General features: G+C 36.5%; 1 protein-coding gene across 15 annotated transcripts in view; it reads left to right on the forward strand.

Moving 5' to 3' along the window:
* PDE4D (phosphodiesterase 4D) overlaps nt 1-22,553 on the forward strand; it is a 1,566,198-nt gene that overhangs the window by 508,897 nt on the left and 1,034,748 nt on the right. For 3 of the 15 annotated variants that reach the window (XM_063810432.1, XM_063810430.1, XM_063810431.1), the window contains one exon: nt 18,882-18,954. The exons of the other annotated variants lie outside the window; for them this stretch is intronic. In XM_063810432.1, the coding sequence (XP_063666502.1) occupies nt 18,943-18,954 (12 nt within the window). In that variant the 5' untranslated portion in view covers nt 18,882-18,942. The remainder of the gene's footprint in view (nt 1-18,881; nt 18,955-22,553) is intronic. 15 annotated transcript variants of the gene reach the window in all.

The raw sequence follows: 22,553 nt of genomic DNA on the forward strand, positions 1-22,553 counted from the left end.
TGCACTGTGGAGAAGTTCTTAATGCTTTAGCTAATTTAATCTTCATGAGACACCTAAGAGATAAATCCTGCTATTATTATTCATATTTTGGATAGGAGATTAAGGCACAGAGAGGTCGTACAAACAAGTGAGTGTCAGGATTCAAAGAAGGAGGTTTTGCTCCAGAGGCCTCCTGAATTTAACCACTGTGCTAGAGACACAGGGACATTCAATGGAGCATTAATGTCCCGAGCTGGTGACAGGTCGAGCTGAGGCTATAGATGTGTTGAGGAATCAGCATCAGCTGAGGAGGAAAGAGATGCGGATGGAGGGAGACTCGGTGTCTTTGAAATAGATAAGAGAGAGAGACAATGTAATGGTTTCCACTTGGCACAGAAAGAAATGCCTTACTAATTAGAGGACCAGGGAGACACAAGAGGAGCCTAAGAAGAATGGAATGAATTAGAATCATCACTGAGGAGTCTGTGATAGGGAGTCAACTAAAGTGGAAATAAGTAATTACCAAATAACAATGAGGGGTCAGCATCGGCAAAGGAATATGTTTGTAATAGAGGCTTCACAGCTGTATCTGGAGCCTGGGAGCGCAGGCTGAGAGGGACATTGAGATGTAATGAGGGATGTGACATCTTAGACAGAGAGAGAGCTGGGATGCTGTCAAGAACTTCATTGATATCCCTGTCTGTAATAGAAAGAGGTAAGTATAGCAAAAAAGTTAGAGCCATAATTGGTTTTCACATTTTAAAAATTGGATTATGATTAAAGGAAAACATTTAAAGACGTTGTCTAAAGGAATATAAAATTCTTGAGTCTAGGCACTCTCCATAACTTAAATTAACTTCCCCATTTCTTCTACAGGAATACTCCTCTGTTATAAGGATTCAATAAATATGGTGACTTTATTGTTATTCGAAAGATTATAGGGAACTTTAGGAGGTGGTATGGGTACAGAGGAGTCCATCTACAAAAACGTTTTTAGCCCATCTTCTAAGCTAAGCTGATTTTGGAAAAGGAGCTCTTTTAAGGAGAATAAAGCTACAAAAATGACCTTTAAAACTGTCCTATCCAGACTCTGGCTCTCTAAATTGGAATCTTTGACAAAACTACAGCTGGAAGACAGCAGCCAGTAATACAGCAGCCATTAATACAGCTCCATGTCCAAAGAGGAGGGATGTTTGTTTCTACTAATTACACAAAAACATGCAATATTCAGCCAGGTGTGATGGCTCACACCTGCAATCCTTGCACTTTGGGAGATCAAGTCAGAAGAATCACTTGGGCCTAGGAGTTTGAGATTAGCCTACACAGTGTAGCAAGGCTCCATCTCTTTTAAAAAATAAAATTAAGGTAAAAATAAAATAAAAATGCAATATTTACTGCTAAGATGTGCTTCTTGAGGATGGACTTGAAATGGTCCACCACCAGGACATTAAAGACAGGGTCTGCTCCTGTTTTCTCCTGAGAGAGGAAGAACACTGGTTAGATTTACAGAAGTATCAATACCAATATTCTTAGTGTATTTAGTATTCCTGCATTTATACCAGAGCATCCGGTAATTGACTTGAAATTTGACCTCAGCTTTTCATCCAGTATGCTAATGATGGTATAAAATTTACACTCCTTACATAAATAAATGTACCCTCAAATGTGTCATTTTCCTGCATTGACAGATGGATCCCATGCTTAAAATTACCACAAATTCTTATTCTGAGCAGCTTTGCACAGCACTCTGCATCCACTTTTGTTGTTTGCCACATGTTATAGCACTGCTTGTGCCCTGAGCTTGCGTCTCAAGGTAGCTACAGCGTGACATTTTCCTTGAAGAGCGATAGGCAGAATTTAATTGATTTCATTTTGCTTGGATTCTCAAAGGCTTCTGTGGCTATGCCTATTACCTAACACTGCTCTCAGGAGGTATAAAGCTGTGTCCAGTTGTTCTTGTTGCATGTCATTGAGTGACTTGGTGCCACTTGCAGCAGCCCTTCTTGCATTCCAATGACTGCATTCCTGAATCTATTATGACATAGAGACTCTAGGGACCAATGAGGTTTTGTGTAGGAGGGCTAACTTTTATTTTCCCCTTATAGTTCCTTTGTCTGGATTTTCCCCCTTTCCTATCTATCTTTATAAAGAGACCTTAAATGAAGGCTACAGCTATAAGATGAACAAATAGCTGGCTATTAAAAATCTCCAAATTGTCATATAAATGCAAACATGATCCCAAATGATTGGTTTGAATAAAAGTCAGACTTTACTGATTGGAGGTGGGCAATTCCCAGTTATAGGCTGACCTTCCACTTCCTTCAGAGCTAACCCTCTAAACAAGATTAAGCTTATGTCTAGGATGGGAGAGAGAATGGCTGGAAGAAAAGAAGATGTTTCACTTCCTTATGTTGTGGCTTAATGTAATGGCTTAAGAACAATAATTATTTTTTTTCCTCACAATTTGTTAGGCCAGATCAGGTATTGGCTTGGTGATTCTTCTCTTCATGTGGCATCAACCTGGCTGCATTCAACTGGTGACAGGACTGGGCTGGGCTGGGCTGAGCTGGGCTGGGTTGGTCTGGCCTGGAAATTCCAGGAAGCCTTCACTCCTATCTGTGGTGCCTCAGGGCTCCTCTGTATATTATCTTTTTTCTTTCACTGTCATAGTGTTCTCTAGAGAAGTAGAACCAATAGGCTGTGTGTGTGTATATGTATACATACAGCCTGTATGTTTGTGTGTGTATGTGTGTATACATAAACATACAAATGAGGCATGCCTCATTTTATTGTGTTTTGCTTTATGGTGCTTGACAGATATTTTATTTTTTCACCAATTGAAGGTTTGTGAAAACTCTACATCTAACAAGTGTATTGATGCCATTTTTCCACAGCATGTGCTCACTTTGTGTCTCATTTTGGTAATTCTCACAATATTTCAAACTTTTTCATTATCATTATATTTGTTACGGTGTTATGTGTGACCAATGATCTTTGTTGTTACTATCATAATTGTGTTAGGGTTTCAAAAACCATGCCTATATAAGATTGTGAACTTAAGTAATAGATTGTGTGTTTTCTGACTGCTCCACCAACCATCCATTTAGTCCATTTATTATCTCTCTGTCTCTCCTCAAACCTCCCTATTCTCTGAGACACAACAATATTAAAATTAGGCCAGTTAGTAATCCTACAATGGCTTCTACATGTTCAAGAGTTTTCAATCTTTTTCTTTAAATTAAAAGCTATTAGTGAGGAAGGCACGTTGAAAGCTGAAATAGGCTGGAAGCTAAGCCTCTTGTGCCAAGCAGCTATCCAAGTTGTGAATGAAAAAAAAAAAAAAAGTTCTTGAAGTTCTGAATTCTTGAAGCAAAGAAGTTCTTGAAGGAAATTGAAAAATACTACTCCAGTGAACACATGAGTGGTAAGAAAGCGAATAGCCTTCTTGCTCATATAGAGAAAGTTTTAGTGGTCTGGACAGAAGGTTCAAACCAGCCACAACATTCCCTTAATCCAAAGCCTAATCTCAAGCAAGCGCCAAACTCTCCTTATTTCTATGAAGGCTGAGAGAGGTGAGGAAGCTGAAGAAGAAAAGTCAGATGCTAGGAGAGGTTGGTGCATGAGGTATAAAGGAGAGAAGCCATCTCCATAACATCAAAGTAAAAGGTGAAACAGCAAATGATGTAGAAGCTGCATCAAGTTACCCAGACCTAGCTAATGCCATTGATCACAGTGGCTACACTAAATAACAGATTTCAATGTAGAGGAAACAGCCTTACATTGGAAGAGATGTCACCTAGGACTTTCATAGTTAGAGTGGAGAAGTCAGTGCCTAGCTTCAAAGGACAGGTTGACTCTACTCTTAGGGCTAATGCAGCTGGTGACTTTAAATTAAAGCCAGTGCTCATTTAGCATTTCAAAAATCCTAGGGCTCTTAAGAATTATGCTCACTGATTTCAAAGAACTTCTTGACTACTGCCTTAATTTCATTATTTGCCCAGGAGTTATTCAGGAGCAGGTTGTTCAGTTTCCATGTAGTTGTGTGGTTTTGAATGAGTTTCTTAATCTTGAGTTCCAATTTGACTGTGATGTGGTCTGAGAGCCTGTTATGATTTCAGTTCATTTGCATTTGCTGAGGAGTGTTTTACTTCCAATTATGTGATTGATTTTAGAGTAAGTTGTCTTGTGGCACCAAGAAGAATGTATATTCTATTGTTTTTGGGTGGAGAGTTCTGCAGATACCTATCAGGTTCACTTGACCTAGAGCTGAGTTCAGGTCCTGAATATCCTTGTTAATTTTCTGTCTTGATTATCTGCCTAATATTGACAGTAAGGTGTTTAAGTCTACCACTGTTATTGTGTCTAAGTCTCTTGGTAGGTCTCTAAGAACTTGTTCTATGAATCTGGCTGTTCATGTATTGGGTGCATATATATTTAGGATAGTTAGCCCTTCTTGTTGAATTAATCCCTTTACCATTATGTAATGTCCTTCTTTGTCTCTTTTGATCTTTGTTGGTTTAAAATCTGTTTTGTCAGAAACTAGGATTGCAACCCCTGCTTTTTTCCGCTTTCTATTTTCTTGGTAAATTATCCTCCATCCCTTTATTTTGAGCCTATGTGTATCTTTGCACATGAGATGAGTCCCTTGAATACAGCACACTGATGTGTCTTGATTCTTTATCCAGCTTGCCATTCTGTGTCTTTTAATTGGGGCATTTAACTCATTTACATTTAAAGTTAATATTGTTATGTGTAAATTTGATCCTGTCATCATGATGCTAGCTGGTTATTTTGCAGACTTGTTGATGCAGTTGCTATATAGTGTCCTTGGTCTTTATATTTTGGTATGGTTTTGCAGTGGTTTGTAATGGTTTCTCCTTTACATAGTGCTTCCTTCAGGAGCTCTTGCAAGGCAGGCCTGGTGGTGACTAATTCCCTCATCATTTGCTTGTTTAAAAAGGATTTTATTTCTCCTTTGCTTATGAAAGTTTAGTTTGGCTGCTTTGAAATTCTGGGTTTGAAATTCTTTTTTTTTTTTTTAAGAATGTTGAATCTTGGCCCCCAATCTCTTCTAGCTTGTAGGGTTTCTTCTGAAAGGTCTGCTGTTAATCTGATGGACATGAACAGACACTTCTCAAAAGTAGACATACATACAGCCAACAGACACATGAGAAAAAGCTCAACATCATTGATCATTATAGAAATGCAAATCAAAACCACAATGAGATACCATCTCATGCTGGTCAGAATTGTGATTATTAAAAGGTCAAGAAACAACAGATACTGTTGAGGCTGTGGAGAAATAGGAACGCTTTTACACTGTTGCTGGGAATGTAAATTAGTTCAACCATTGTGGAAGACAGTGTGGCAATTCCTCAAAGACCTAGAACCAGAAATACCATTTGACTCAGCAATCCCATTACTGGGTATATGCCCAAAGGAATATAAATCATTCTATTATAAAAATACATGCACATGTATGTTCATTGCAGCACTATTCACAATAGCAAAGGCATGGAATCAACCCAAATGCCCACCAATGATAGACTGCATAAAGAAAATATGGTACATATACACCATGGAACACTATGCAGTCATAAAAAAAATGAGATTATATTCTTTGCAGGGACATGGATGGAGCTGGAAGCCATTATTCTCAGCAAACTAACTCAGGAACAGAAAACCAAACACCACATGTTCTCACTTATAAGTGGGAGCTGAACAATGAGAACACATGGACAAAGGGAGGGAAACAGCACATGCTGGGGCCCATTCAGGGGGTGCTAGGGGAGGGAGAGCATCAGGATAAATAGCTAATGCATGTGGGGCTTAAGTCCTAGGTGATGAGTTGATAGGTGCAACAAACCACCAGGACACACATTTATCTATGTGACAAACCTGCATGTCCTGCACGTGTATCCAACAACTTAAAATTAAATTAAATTAAATATGCTAAATCTACTCTCTTTGTGCTCTATAAATGGAACAATAAAGCCTGTATGACCATATTTCTGTCTGCAGCATGATATACTGAATATTTTAAGCCCACTATTGAGACCTACTGCTTAGGAAAAAGAGATTTATTTCAAAATATTACTGCTCATTGACAATGCACCTGATCACTCAAGAACTCTGATGAAGGTATACAAGAAGATGAATGTTTCTCTCATGCCTGCAAAAACAACATTCATTCTGCAATCAATGGATCTAGGAGTCATTTTGACTTTCAAGTCATACTATTTAAGAAACACATTTCATACAGCTATAGCTGCTATAGATAGTGATTTCTCTAAAGGATCTGGGCAAAGTAAATTTTAAAACTTCTGGAAAGTATTTACTACTCTAGATACAATTAAGAACATTTATGACTCTCAGGAAGAGGTCAAGATATCAACATTTACCGGCATTTGAAAGAAGTTGATGCTAACCCTCATGATGACTTTGAAAGTTTCAAGGTTGCAGTAGAGGAAGTAACTGCAGAAGTGGCTGAATTGCTGCAATTTCATGATAAAACTTGAAGAGATGAGGAGCTACTTCTTATGGGAGCCAAGAAAGTGATTTCTTGAAATGGAATCCACATCTGATGAAGACGCTGTGAACATTGTTGAAATAGCAGCAAAGGTTTTAGAATATAATATAAACTTACTTGATAAAGCAGTGGCAGGGTTTGAGAGAACTGACTTCTATTTTGAAAGAAGATATACTGTGGGAAAAATGTTATCAAACAGCACCACATGCTACAGAGAAATCTTTCATGAAAGGAAGAGTCAATGGATGTGGCAAACTTCATTGTTGTATTATTTTAAGAAATTGACATAGCCACCCCAACCTTCACAACGCCCACTCTGATCAGTCATCAGCTACCACCATTTAGGCAAGACCCTCTGTCAGCAAAAAGAGTACAAGTTGCTGAAGGCTCAGGTGATCGTTAGCATTTTCTAGTATAAAGTATTTTTAACTAAAGTGTGTACACTTTTTAGTTACAATGCCATTACACACCTAATAGACTGCAGGATAGTGCAATGTAAACATAACTTTTATATTCACTGAGAAACAAAAAAATTCATGTGAGTTACTGTATTACGATATTTGCTTTATTGCAGTGGTCTGAAACTGTACCTGCAATATCTTTGAGGTATGCCTGTGTGTATGTGTATATATATATGTATGTATACACACACACACACACACACAGAGAGAGAGAGAGAACAGAGATTATTTTAAGAATGGCGTGAACCCAGGAGGCAGAGCTTGCAGTGAGCCGAGATCGTGCCACTGCACTCCAGCCTGGGTGACTGAGTAAGACTCTGTCTCAAAAAAAAAAAAAAAAAAAAAAAGAATTGGTTCATTTGGTCATGGAAGTTGGTGAGTCCAAAACGTGCAGGATGGTCCAGCAGACTGAAGACCCAAGGAGTGGATTTTGCAACTCAAATCCGAAGGCTATCAACTGGCAAATTTCCCTCTTCCTTTGAGAACATCAGTTGTTTTTGTTATTGTTGCTCTTAAGGCCTTCAATTCTTTGAGTGAGGCCCATCCACATTATGGAGGGTACTCTATTTTACTCATTTACTGATTAATCTCATCTAAGAAATAGTTTCACGGCAATATAGATATGTTTGACCAAATATCCAAGTACCAAGGGGTAGCCAAGCTGACATATAAAGTTAATCATCATACTCTCTGTAGTGTCTCATCATTTAGCCCAAAGAAGCTTGGGCTTCTTTACAGCATAGCAGCTGGCTTCCCAGGGAGAGCAAGTGGGTCTGTCAGACCTGGGCTCAGGAGTCCCGGGATATCATTACTGTTGCATTCTATCGGTGAAAGAAAGTCACAGGTCTAGCTCATAGCTAAGGGGAAGAAAACTACAACCTACTTCATGGTGTGAGGAATAGCATATGTGGGCAGGGATGAGGGGAATAGTTGGAGACTAGCTATCACAATCTTCCCTCTGGCCACAGCACTTCTTGTCCCTTTTCAGAAAGTCTCATCACATTACAGTGCTGGGCCCAGCTTCAAGGTCCAAAATCACATAATCTAAATTGGGTACATTTAAAGTTGATGTTCCCTTTTTATCTAGATACTTGTACCTAAAATGATGCCTTCTGTGTAATCCCCCTTCCCTGCAACATACATTGATGAGACAGGGATTGTTGTATCGCTAGCAAGAAAGTCAGCCATTCAAAAGGAGGGAAATGAGAGGCACATAGCAATCGGTGCTTCATAAAAATTCTGAGATCCAGCTGGGAACATGTTACCAATTCCCTCAAATCTAGGTTTCCTGAAAAGGATCCTGTTCTCTGGATGTGGATTTCTATTCCATTGTTTTCAGTGCCTGTTGACTCTCTCCTCTAAGTTAACCTTCCTTTTCTGTAAGAAATGGCCCTCATTCGCAAACGGAGTCACTTTGTGAGCCTATTTATTCCATTAAAGGTTTGGAGGCCTAAAATCTTCTTTTCATTTTGTCCTGTCACTCTCCCTTTTATTCCAAGGTGGCAAAGCTTCTTTTTAAACTTTGTAATTTTCTAATGTATCCAGTTATATTCCATTCCATTGGGCGAAAGCTATTTCCCCAAGTCTCTTTAAGACAGACACTTTTCTTCTTTAGACTGAGAGTCAGAATCCTGTGCGGTAACGTTTTTAAGAGTTTAATCATCCTTGTCTCCTAGCAGAGTGGAACTTATAAGGGTTTTAAGAGGTATCTTACTACCACATTCTTGACTTGATATTTACCCTGAGGCCACATTGTACTAGCAGTACTTGATTTGATCAGAGACCATTTTTTACTCTGAAAACCTTCTGCCATCTGGAGGGGTTGAGAATAAGAAATAATATTATTTTCTAAGCCAGCAAGTCCTGAGTTGGACTTTGTGGATTAAAATAACAGTTTCCTATTTCTGATGGGTAGGATTTTCCTGAGTATGTCTTCTGCTCCATGTGGTATTGATTAGGTAGGTCACTTACGTGGCTGCATTTAGTCAGTAGCTGGTCTGGGCTGGATGGTCCAAGAAAGTTTCAGTCATATACCTGGCACCTCTGAGCTTTTCCATATGGCCTCTATGTGGAATCATCTTGGGCTTCCTAATAGTATGGCTGATGCAGACTGGTCAGACTTTTTTTTTTTTTTTTTAAGGTGGAGTCTTGCTCTGTCGCCAGGCTGGAGTGCAGTGGCATGATCTCGGCTCACTGCAACCTCCGCCTCCTGGGTTCAAGCAATTCTCCTGCCTCAGCCTCCTGAGTAGCTGGGACTACAGGTGTGCACCACCATGCCCAGCTAATTTTTGTATTTTTTAGCAGAGATGGGGTTTCACCATGTTGGCCAGGATGGTCTCGGTCTCTTGCAGGCTGGTCAGATTTTTTATATGGAGGCTGACTCCAAGGGAAGGTATTTTAAAGGAACAGGCCTGCCCAATGTGCAAGCACTTATCTAGCATTTGCTTGCATAATTTTTCTAATGTGCCAAAGTAAGTCATATGGCAAGGCCAGGATCAACATGGGAGAAACTACATGAAGTGGCAGTTCCAAGAGGTAGCATTTATTATGGGTCACCCATATAACAATCTCTCACACAGAGTAGTTTGGTAGCTGGACAGAAATAAATTTGTCATCTTCTTGTACCTTTTACTAGTAGTATAACTTAGGGCAAATTGCTGTGCTTCTGGGATTCTTATTTGCTGCTTGTAAAATAGAAAACATGACACAGATGCTACTAGATCTTTGTGACAACTGTAGACACATATGCATACACACACACACGAGGTACTCACAGTGGTACTTAACAATGGCTACTACGTTTTAATGGTGTACTTGGCAGACCAGCAGTTAGGTTTTGAATGGACTAACTGTGGTTTTATCAAATCAGGACCGGGTTGTAATCAGAAATCAGCGCTTGCATAGCTCAAGGTGATTAAAGGTAAAAAGGTTAAAAGTTGAGAAGAAAGGTTGGTGTTAGATACTATTAGTTCTTGGCCAAAAGCTGTTGGCCTTGGGAGAGGTGGAAGTTTGAGATCAGGGATCACAGTTGTATGAGAATACACAGTGATGGTGAAGTTTGGAACCAGCAAATAAGTCAGGATTATACGGGGTCCAAAAAAGCGGAGTCAGGGCACTCATGAATCTAAACCAGATAAAGAAGCTTATGGAGTCAGAGAGCAGAAATCAGGGACACAGGCAAGAAATCCAGGAAAACAAGAATTAGATATACCCAGTATGTTGAGACAAATAGCTATGGGGCGCAGAGGCAAGAGAAAAATTTGGTAGTTTGGAGCCATTGTCTCCAAACATAATTATAGCCAAAAGTAAAACTTGTTCACAGTGTGTGGGCAGATCTTGAGCCATAGGTGGAAAAAGACATCTGGTTAGAATACGATGGCAGCAAATTGGTAGCTCCTGACATGCATCAGAACCCCTTTAAATTTTCATGGGATTCAGGTTGTTCCTTCAATTATTTCAATGATCTAATCTTTAACTGCTTGAGAATATGATGTTTTCCTAAAAAGGGGACTCCCACACAGAAACTGTCAGGCTATGAAGCTGTCGATGGCATTTGTAGTACTCACACCGTTCAAAAAAATGATGCTATCTCTGCCATCTTTTGTTCCATCTGTAGAATAGTCCATTTTTTTGGTTATAGCAGTCGTCTTCCTTGAATGTGTTCCTACCCAGAGGGAAATCGGAATTGCCAGTACTCCTATGTCTCAGTTGCAGAAGTCAGGATTTTTTCTGAATCATTCTGAGCATCTTATCTTTCCTCATGCTGATTATTATTTCAGTCTGAAAGCTTATGCTCTCTTATAAAGTCACATTGTACTTTCGTTTTCCATTGAAAATTCTGAATAGAATAAAATGAAATCATTTAAAGTCATGTTTAAGAAAAGTAGAGTTTCTTGATTAAAAAGGAGAAATTTAGAGTGGCATTCAAAAGAAGTACATTAAAAGGAAAAAGTAGCATGCACTCATGCAGTTCTTGTTGGGAGGATAGTTTCTTTTCCTTCTCATTCGGCCCATTAAAAAGTTCAATTAATTTCTTTTAAAGATTTCAATTATGAATGTATCTTAGGCATTGATAGGGAGTAATTTTTAGATCTGACTTATTTTTATATATTATTGTTCATTTTTATAGCTTTTCTGAGATTCTTGGCAGTGAGTCAGCCCACAGCATTTCTACCTATAGTCCAATTTATATGAGTCCTACTTTCATGCACCACTGTGATAGTGATGTCTCGGTTAGTGGCTATCATGGTCAGTAGCCTGAAGATCTATAGCATCTAAATATTTAGAATGGATTTTTAATGTCTATGAGAGCCTTTATTTCTCCACTACCCGGTTCCTTTGTGGATCCTGAGTCTGAGGAGAACATAACTGTCAATTAGAACCACTTTTTAAGAATTGCTGTAATTAAGATTTTTGATGACCGAGTTATTAATTAGGAAACAGGGTCTCCATATTTTGCTCTGATGCTTCTTTATGTCCTAGAGCAAGGGTCAGCATACTTTTACCGTAAATGGCCTGGTAGTAAATATTTCCAGCTTTGTGGGCCACATCATTTCTGCTACAAATACTAAACTGCCATGTGGTACAACAGCAGAAAAGGACCTATGCATAGACTGCTGTTTTTAATGTCAATATAGTATCAGTGGAAAAGACAGGGCTTAATAAAAACTTTGTGTAATATGGTCTCTTTGGCATAAAATTAAGAAATGTATACAAGTAAACGTTGTTACAAAAACTTTTGCAAATGTGTGTCGCTTTTCCCAGCACTCACGAATAACAGTCATTTTTAACCAGACTTCTCGTTTTTGCCAAGTATTATTTGTTCTCATCTAGTAACAATCTAGGACAGGTGTCAGCAAACTACTGCCACAGGCTAAATCCTGCACCTTGTCTTTTCCTCTCATGCCACATAGATATCCAAATGAGGAATCTATGCATAGGTCTTTGACCCACCCATCAGCAGAACATGCCCTTTCTGGAGCTCCATTTCTCACTCTCAATAGTGCTGACCACTTAGGAGGAGCTGTCCGTGTTCTTTTGTTTGAAATTCTCTATGAAAAATGACATCTTTTGTGAAGTGATTGCTGGAACTAATGGGGCCTTTTGTGTTTGCAGACCTGTTTTCCTCAGTGAAGCTAGCAGGGACTGGTAAGGAATCAGAATTACAATCTTGTCTTTATTAGCACTGTTTGCATCAGTCCTCTCCTGAGAAACAGTGCAGGTTGAGATAAATTTCTCCTGTGAAGTGATACAATTCATTTTCATCTCACATATGCATGGCCTTTGTGCCATGCAGAACACACTTTTTACTGTGTTGATGTGAGATGTTATTAAGAGGTTTTAGTTTGAGTTTATTTTAGATAATACCAATAATTGAATGCTTTACTAGTGTTTACTACAAAGGTTTAAAAAATCATTACTACCTATAAAATTGAGTAAAATAAAAATGATTTAGAACTAAAGATAATCTCAAAATTGCACATTAGATAGCTATCCTATGTTGTAGAAGATATTCAGTCTGCATCATAATATTTGAAACAAATACAACATTTCACCATAAGACAAGAGCAAAATGCACAAAGAATCGAGTGTTCCATGCAATAGGCTTTATGAACACAAAGCCTGTGGCCAAAATGAGGCAAGAGGAAGTATGAGGGGTACACAGATGTCATGTGCAGTATCACATACCACCCCTGGGGAGTGATAAACTTTTTTGTGTATTTGCATTTGACTGATTTTTACTTTGTGAAAACATAATGTGCTGGGGAAAATCACATCTGAATCCACAAAATGTCCATGGTATATTGACATATACCCATAATTTATCAATTTTGTATGAATTTTTTGCATTAGAGAAACATGTTTCAGAATACATTGTGCTTTGCAAGTGTTTGCACTGTTGCAAACTGTGTGCTTTATCTCACTGAATCTTCACAATTACTGCATGCGGTGGGCACTATATTCATGCCTGTTCTACAAATGAGTAGACATATAAAAGTTAAATAACTTGCCAGTGGCTTTGAGGAAATACGTAACAGTATATTAGAGATGGGATTGAGTTATTCTAATTTTCAGGAAGAAGAGGAAAGTGAATTCTCCCCACTTATGTCTTTAGGGAGTAGGACATTAATTGTATTTCTTTTAGTTCTTTTTGCAAATGTTACTTTCACAGAGGCTTCTCATGGATCCCTATCTAAAATTACTCCCCATTCTATAGACTTTTGTTTAAAAAAAATAGAGGCCGCAATGTACATACTCCAAGACCAACTGCCATTAGCCACATAACCAAAATTTAAATTATCTCAATTTTCTCCAAAATACTAGGTCTAACCATAAACAAAACGTGAAATGTGAGCTTTTCATCCTTGACAACATGACTTAGTAAAATTAAACCAATCAGCTGCAGACAAATCAGCTTAAACAGTTTTACTTGTCCTAAAAGGAATATAAGTTTATGATAGCCAACCTCAGCGAAGACAGATGCAGTTCCTTAATTATGCTTTATAAGCTGCATTTTAAATGCTGTGAACAGAGCTTCTTACCACTTTTGATTTGAGGTCCCTGGTTTGCAAACTGTCCTTTTGTATGCTCAATAAACTTTAAAAAATTTTTCTAACTTGATCTGATTTTAACACATTCTATCTACTTTAGTGCTTTTTATATCCTAAACACATGACGCTAACATTCTATATAGCTCACTTGTTTATACTGTTTATTTTCTCTTCCCCTACACTGGTGAAATTCTATGAAGGCAGGAATGTTTGTCATTGTCACACTACTGTATTTCCAGTGCCTAATATAGGCACTTGATAAATAATTATTGAATGAATGAATGAATCAATTGATTAATCTTAGGAAAAGTTCTTTAATGGATCTTAAAAAAAAAAATCTTGTGAGCCTTTAGAAAGGAAAGTGATGATCACCTGGAGCTTGTATTAGGTCACTAATAGTAAAGCATATCAGATTAAATAACTTACTTTTCCCATAAGACCAGTGTATCTGAGGAGTGCTGCTCCCCCTGTCTATCTGAATTTCAACGTTTGATAAAAACCTTCCATGATGAACTTATGCTTAAGATGTAGGAAGGCAGTTGATGATACTGTTAGGCAGAGTAACAGCTGAATGCCTGTATTCATGAATCAATGTTTAGAGAGATACCTCTAGTAATTGGCTGAAGGATTTGGTCTTCACATTTCCTGTTCACCATTTTCATTGTTAATTTTGAGAGTGGTATTAATGGCATAAGGAGCTAATCCACAGATGAAATAAAAATGGCAGGAACCACTAACATGGCTGTTAACAAAATCAGCATACAAAATTACTTGACAGACTAAATGGGAGAGGTAAATATAATAAGACAAAATACTAAAATGAAAATATAAAGTCTAAAACACCAGAGAGAACTAGGAACTAATGTTGTTTGAGGAGCAATAGGAGCAAAGGTGAGACATAGTTTAATAACAACTGTAGGTTTAGGTGGTAGTTACAGAAGCATAAATCAATAATATGACATTATTCCCCCCAAATATTCATTCATTCTTGGGTTTCATGAATAGAACTGGGTTTAGAATAGAAAAGGTAATGATTTGGCTGTAAATTTATGTTGCTTCTCCCATAGCTGGAACTATGACCCCAATCCTGGGCAATTCACTTTAAGAACTTTGAGAAGTAGTGTACACCTAAAACTTGCAATCCTTGTGGAAAGATGAGTCCAAACTGTGTCACGTGAAGAATACCTAAAGCTGTGGTTCCAAACTTATGGCCTTCAGATGTGTTCTAAATGGCCCATATGGGGTTTTTAGAAATTTGAATTTGCGGCAGATGTTTCAAAATTAATAGATGTCTCATTAAATATAGATTTCTGGGATTTACTCTTGCTACTGTGAAGGTGTGTGATCCTGTGTTTGTGTTCCTCTCAGAACACTTTATTCATTTACTTTAAATTTCTGGTGCCTATAGCAATCGGGGTGCTAACACCCGGGGGGGAAAAAAGGACAGGGGAATTCATGGCCTGTAAAACAAGGTTGGGGTTGGAGAGATATAAATATATCTGGAGGGCTTTCATAGGGCAGAGCAATTAGACCCAATCTTTGTGTCCCCAAAATGTTAAACACTGGTATTAATAATAAGAAAACATATTTCCATTAACCATATAGAATAACTATCTTATAGTGACTTGAGACTTGCTGTTTTATTCATCTTTTGTTCATCAGTACCGAGAAGAGTTTCTGACAATGTTTGTACTCAGCCACTCTTAACTGAATAAATGTGGCAAAACAGGTTGTGAGTGGTGAATTCCATTCCAGGAGCAGCTAGAATATATGCTCTTTGAGAGCAGAGATCTTTGTCAATTTTGTTTACAGCTATATCAGAGCACCTAAATCAGTGCCTGCCATGTAGTAGGAGCTAATTAAATATTTGTAGATTTCATAATTGGAGATATTCAAACATAGAATCATGGTCTACTTGTCAGTGCTGTAGGAAAAAGTAATTAACAATACAAGTAAAGGGTCATGAAACAAGGGAAATACTGAAGTAGATGACATTTAAAGTTACTGCCAACCCTGAAAGTCTATCAGACAGTGACATAGAATGGTATTATGTATTTTACATTAAATATTAAACATAATAAAGTTAAAGTAGTGTAGGTATGTGTGGTAACAAAACTGAGAAAGCAGTTTGCCAGTTATTTATTTATGGTATGGACAGGAAATTATTGGCTAGATTTTTAAATGAAAATATCCAATAGTTGAGATTTTTCTGATATTTAACTGTATCTTATATCTTATGTCCATATTGATGACAGTGATTATTCCATTTTCAATCATTTTGTGTCATCTAAACAGCAGTTAATCATTCCTACGTGATGCAAATATACTTTTATTCCCTGGTATTTGTAATTTAACTTACAAAACACATGTTGCCTTGAGGTTTGGCATGATTTGTTATTCTATCCTTCAAGGAGACCCATGATAACAAATCAAATCATTGAGAACTGATTTCAGTTTTCATTGTTTGGGGTGGTAACTGAAGGTGACGTTTTGAAAAATCATACTATAACTAACCTAGAAAATAATGTTCAGAGGCCAACATGTGGCAAAGGAACACATAGTTAAGTATATAGTTTTTAATAGAAATTCTATGCACCTTTTATTGTGAAGGTCTAGCATTTTAATATTTTCAAAATCAAGAAAGATGAAAAATTTCTTTATAAACTTGAAGGGAAAATAAAAAGTCTAAAGCCCTGAATTTGAGTTCTAGAAATGAATGTATTTAAAATGCAGTCCTGAGGTGCTGTATGCTAACTATGTAAAGCAATAGCTTATTAAATTCTTGGAAACTTGCTGTTTATTTGAAATTGGATATGGTAATAGATTTTTGTTAAATGTTATTTTATAAGGGATAACATTTTCTCCTGCTTAGTTTCAGGAAAAAAGAAAAGAAGCACTTAATTGTTAAAAGGTTAGTGGATACTTAATGGTTGGATTAGACCTTTGCATCATCATGTTTACAGCACAGAACAATGGGAGAAATTTCTATTATGGAGCAGTGCCACATAACCTTAATATCCTGTATCATCATTATCATCATTATTATGTGTTGAGTATACAAGCGTCTATCTCTGAGGAATACTTAGCAATTTATGAATTTGTTTTAATTAGTTTTCTCAGCCTTCTTATAGGGCATGGGGGACATATTGCTTAACCCTAGTTTTAGAGCCAGCCTTAGGTAAAATGGTGATGCAAACACTGTTTTACTTTGGTGACTCTTCTGCTTGCAGGGATACCTCCTTTTTGCACAGCACCTTATTTCTCCTTCTGTGAGCTAAAGGAGAAAATTATTATACATTTTTATACTTAAAAATACATAGTTGAAAATTTCAAATATATGCAAAAGTACAGAGAATAGTATTGGTTGGTGCGAAAGTAATTGTGTTTTTTTTTTTTTTGCCATTTAAAAGTAATGGCAAAAACCACAATTGCTTTTGCACCAACCTAATATAATGCATCTTAAATACTCATCACCCAGTTTTAACAATTCTCGATATACAACTAGTTCTTGTTTCATCTGTGCCTCTACCCATATTTCCTTCCTCTACAATTATATTCAAATTCAATACACAATATTTCTTCATCTGTAAGTCCTTTAGTATGTATTTAAAATTAGTCTTTTAAAAATTACCTCAATAACATTAAGATGCTTGTAAATTTTCCTAACAAATTTCCTAATAATTTCTTATTATCAAATGTAGCTGATTTTTAAAATAATTTTATTAAATAATTTTAATTTTTGGTATGAAATGGTAGCAAGTAAGGTTAACAGATCGAAATCATTATGTGTCTGAATTCTCTTTTACACTATAAATTTCCTCTTCCTATCCTTTCTCTCTGCACCCTTTTAAAAAAAAACTGGGTCATACATCTTACAGAGTTTCTCATAGGTTCAATTTTGCTGATTGTATCTCTGTTGTGTTGTTCAACCTGTCCTTTGAATTTTCTATAATTATTAGTTAAATCTAAAGGCTTGATAAATGACTAATGTTTTATTATTTTGAGAGGATAAGCATATTTTGTTTTTTGTTTCCCCAGCTTTATTAAGGTATAAATAATAAAAATCGTATATATTTGAGGTAGACATGTGATGACTTGATATATGTATACATTGTATAATGATTACCACAATCAAATTAATCAATGCATCTATCCCTATAAATGGTTACCTTATTCTGTGTATGTATGTGTGTGTATATGTGTGTGTGTGTGTGTGTGTGTGTGTGTTAAGGATTAAGTATTAAGGATACTTAATATTTACTCTCTTAGCAAACTTAAACAATACAGTATTATTATCTATAGTCACCAAGCTGCAATATTAAATCCCCATAATGTATTTGTCTTATAACTGAAAGTTAGTATGCTGTGTCCAACATTACCCCATTTCTACCATGTCCCAGATTCTGGCAACCACCATTCTACTTTCTGTTCCTATGAGTTCAACTATATTAGATTACACATATAAGCAAGATCATACAGCATTTGGCTGTCTGTGTCTGGTTTATTTCAGTTAGCATAATGTCCTCCAGGTTTATCCATGTTTTCTCAAATGGCAGGATTTGTTTTTCTTTTTACTGTTGAATAATATTCCATTGTATATACACCACATTTTCTCTATTAATTCATTTGTTAATGTACACTTAGGTTGGTTCCATACCTTGGCTATTGTCAATAATGCTGCAATGAGGATGCCAGTGCAGACATCTCTTCAGCATGCTCCTTTCATTTCCTTTGGATATATACCCAAACATTAGAGTGCTGGATCATATGGTATCTCTATTTTTAATTTTTTGAGGGACCTTCATACTGTTTTCCATAATGGAGGTACCAATTTACGTTTTCACCACAGTGCTACAAGCGTTCCCTATTCTCCACATAGTCACCAACACTTTTTATAACCATCCTAATGGGTGTGAGAAGATACCTCATTGTGGTTTTGATGTACATTTCCCTGGTGATTAATGATGGTGAACACCATTTTATATACCTTTTGGCCATTTGTATGTCATCTTTGGAGAAATGTCTATTCAAGTCCCTTGCTTATTTTTAAAATGGGTTGTTGGAGTGTTTGCTATTGAGTTGTAGGATTTTTTTGTGTATTTTGAATATATCAGGTACACTCAGCCCTTTGTATCTGTAGGTTATGCATCAAGGGATTCAATTATCTGAGAATCAAAAATATTTGAACAATGTAAAATAACAATAAAACAATAAAAATAATAATTAAAAAGTAATATAGTGTAATAATTATTTACATAGTATTTACATAGTATTAGTATTATAAATAACATAGAGATGATTTAAAGTATGCAGGAGGATGTATGTAGGTTATATGCAAATACTATGCTATTTTATATGCAGGACTTGAGCATCTGAAGATTTTGGTTTCTGCAGAGGGTGGGAAAGGTTGAACCAATCCCCCATGGATACCAAGGTAAAACTATGTATGGTTTGCAAATATTTTCTATCATCCATATGTAGAAAATATTTCATTTTGTTGATTGTTTCCTTTGCTGTGCAAAAGCTTTTAAGTCTGATGTAGTCCCATTTATTTTTTATTTTGTCGCCTACACTTTTGGTATCATATTAAAATAATCATCACCAGGACCAGTGTCAAGAAGCTTTCCACCTGTTTTCTTCCAGGAGTTTTATGGTTTAATGTTTTAATTTCTTTTAAGTGAATTTTCATATTGTATGTAATAAAATATGGGTACAATTTCATTCTTTTGCATATGAACATCCAGTTTTCCCAGGAACATTTATTGAAGAGACTATTATTTCCCCATTGTATATTATTCATGCCCTTGTCAAAGACTAACTGATTATATACTCAGGGTTTATTTCTGGGATCTCTATTCTGTTCCATTGTTCTGTGTGTCTGTTTTTATGCCAGTACCTCACTGTTTTGATTACTGTAGCTTTGTAATATAGTTTGGAATCAGGGAGTATGACGCTTCCAACTTTGTTCTTCTTCTTCTTCTTTTTTTTTTTTTTTAGATGGAGTCTCGCTCTGTTGCCCAGGCTGGAGTGCAGTGGCATGATCTTGGCTCACTGCAACCTCTGCCTCCCAGGTTCAAGCAATTCTGTGCCTCAGCCTCCCTAGTAGCTGGGATTACAGGCACCTGCCACCATGTTAGGCTACTTTTTGTATTTTTAGTAGAGATAGGGTTTCACCATCTTGGCCAGGCTGGTCTTGAACTCCTGACCTCATGATCCACCCACCTAGGCCTCCCAAAGTGCTGGGATTACAGGCGTGAGTCACCACGCCCAGCCATTCTTCTTTCTTAGGACTGCTTTGGCTATTCAGGATCTTTTTTGGTTTCATATGAATTTTACAATGGTTTTCTCTATTTCTGTGAAAAATTCCATTGAAATTTTGATAAGGATTGCATTTAATATGTAGATCCCATATGGACATTTTAACAATATTAAATCTTCCAATCCATAAATATGGGATATATTTTCATTTTCATTAATGTCTTATAGCTTTAAGTGTAGAGATCTTTCACCTCCTTGGGTAAATTCATTCCAAAGTATTTTGTTCTTTTAGATATTATTAAATGGGATTGTTTTTCTTAATTTATTTTACAGATAGTTTATTGTTAGTATATAGAAGTGCAACTAGTTGTTGTATGTTGATTTTGTATCTTGTAAATTTGCTGAATTATTTTCTTAATTATGACAGTTTTTTAGTGAAGTCGTTAGAGTTTTTTTTTTTAATATAGAAAATGTCATCTGCAAATCTAATTTGGATGTCTTTTATTTTGTTTTCTTGCCTAATTGCTCTGGCTAGGGCTTTCATTACTGTGTTGAACACAAGTGGCAAGAGTAAGCATTCTTGTTTTGTTTCAGATTTTAGAGAAGCAGCTTTCAGTTTTCCACCATTTAGTGTGATGTTAGCTGTGGGCTTCTCAAATATGGCATTTATTGTCTTGAGGTTCATTCCTTCTATTCCTAATTTGTTGAGAGTTTTTGTCATGAAAGGATGTTGGATTTTGTCAAACACTGTTTCTGACTCTATGGAGATGATTATAGGTCATATGATCTTTATTCTTCATTGTGTTCATTTGGTGTTACATTTTTTGATTTGTGTATATTGGATCATACTTGCAAATCTAGGACAAATCCCACTTAATCACGGTGAATTATATTTTTAATGTGTTGTCAAATTCAGTTTGCTAGTATTTTGTTTAGGACTTTTGCATTTAAGTTCACCAGGGATACTGCTCTGTAATTTTTTTCTTATAGTGTCCTTATCTGATTTTGGTCTGATGGTAATGCTGGCCTCATAAAATGAATTTGGAAGTGTTCCCTTCTCTTCACTTTTTTTGGAAGAGTTTGAGAAGCATTTGTATTAATTCTTAAAATGCTTGCTACAATTCACCCTTGTTGCCACATGGTCCTGTGCTTTTCTTTGTTAGGAGTTTTTTTTTTTTAATTATGGATTCAATCTTCTTACTTGCTATTGGTCTGTTGAGGTTCATGTAATATATTTCCCTATCCCCTTGCTTTCAGCCTATGTGTATCCTTAAGGCTTAAGTGAGTCTCTTATTGTCCCAATATGAGACAGCATTTTGTTGGATTTTTTTTTTATTCATTCAGCCACTTTGTGTCTTTTGATTGAATAATTTAATCCATTGATATCCAAGATTATTATTTATAGGTAAGTAGTTATTACTGCCATTTAAAAAATTGCTTTCTGATGAGTTTGTGGTTCTTGTGCTTTTTTTTGTTGTTGCTGTCTTGTGATTTGTTGATATTTTGTAGTGGCATGCTTTGATTCCTTGTTGTCTTTTCTGGATCTATTAGAGTTTTGTTTTGTTTTGTTTTCCTTTGTAGTTACTATGGGACTTTCAAAAAACATCTTATAGCATCTTTTAATTATAATATTTTATTTTAAGCTGATGACAAGTTAATTTCAATCACATACAAAAACTCTACACTTTTGCTTTCCCCCGTCATTTTGTGCTACTGATGTCATGCTTTGCATCTTTTTGTATTGCCTATCCATTAACAAATTACTGTAACTATAGTTTATTTTTAATTATTTTACCTTTTAACTTTTATTGTAAATTTAGAAATAATTTATACATCATCATTACCACATTCAAGTATACAGAATTTAATTATGTATTTACCTTTTCCAGTGAGTTGTATACTTATACATGTATTTATGTTGTTATTTAGCAGCTTTTCATTTCAACTTGAAGAATCACATTAGTATTTCTTATAAGGCAGGTCTTGTGGTAATGAACATCCTCAGTTTTTGTTTGTCTGGGAATGTCTTTACCTCTCTATTTCTGAAGGCTAACTTTGCAGGGTACAGTATTCTTATTTGGCAGGCTTTTTTCTTTCAATGTTTTGAATATATTATTCCATATTATTTATTTGTTATCCATGTAGGCTTGCATTGGTGTCTGTGAATTTGAAGAAGCAAACTGTCTTTCGGTCTTTACAGGCTGATTTTAACAACCTTCTCTTCCACCAATGGCAGACCTGTTATTAGGTATGCAGATAGGTGTGATTCCCTCTGGGTTTCTGGAGGACTCCCCCTGGCCCACTGAGTATGTCTATGGGTAGGGAGAACCGTCCCCAGATCAACATGAGAGAGCTTGGAACTAAGTCACTGCTGCTTCAGGGTCCACATCTGAGAGGACTTGCCTCCAGGGAGTTGGATGGGCATACATCTCTGGGGACAAGATTGACCTTGGGCCAAGTCTAAGTGGGAATGAAGCAAAGTTATAGGGCCATCTCAGAATCTGCTGTGGAACCAAGTTTGGCAAGCCTGTCTCCGAGAACATGGACGGGAATGAGTCCTGACAGGTCGCTAAGTGGACAGGACTGCTCTCAGGCCACAGTTTCAGTTTTAGGATATCATAGTTAGCAGACAGCTCTATGCAAAACTCTACTCCTTTATATCTCTGCCCATTTATGTTATCAATGTCACATATTACAGCTTTTTATATTTTACATTTGTTAACATAGTTTTATATTTATATTTTATAATTAAGTTCTATACCAGAGTTAAAAATA

Source organism: Pan troglodytes, chromosome 4 (assembly GCF_028858775.2).
Source record: "Pan troglodytes isolate AG18354 chromosome 4, NHGRI_mPanTro3-v2.0_pri, whole genome shotgun sequence".
In the NCBI taxonomy this organism is placed as follows: domain Eukaryota; kingdom Metazoa; phylum Chordata; class Mammalia; order Primates; family Hominidae; genus Pan; species Pan troglodytes.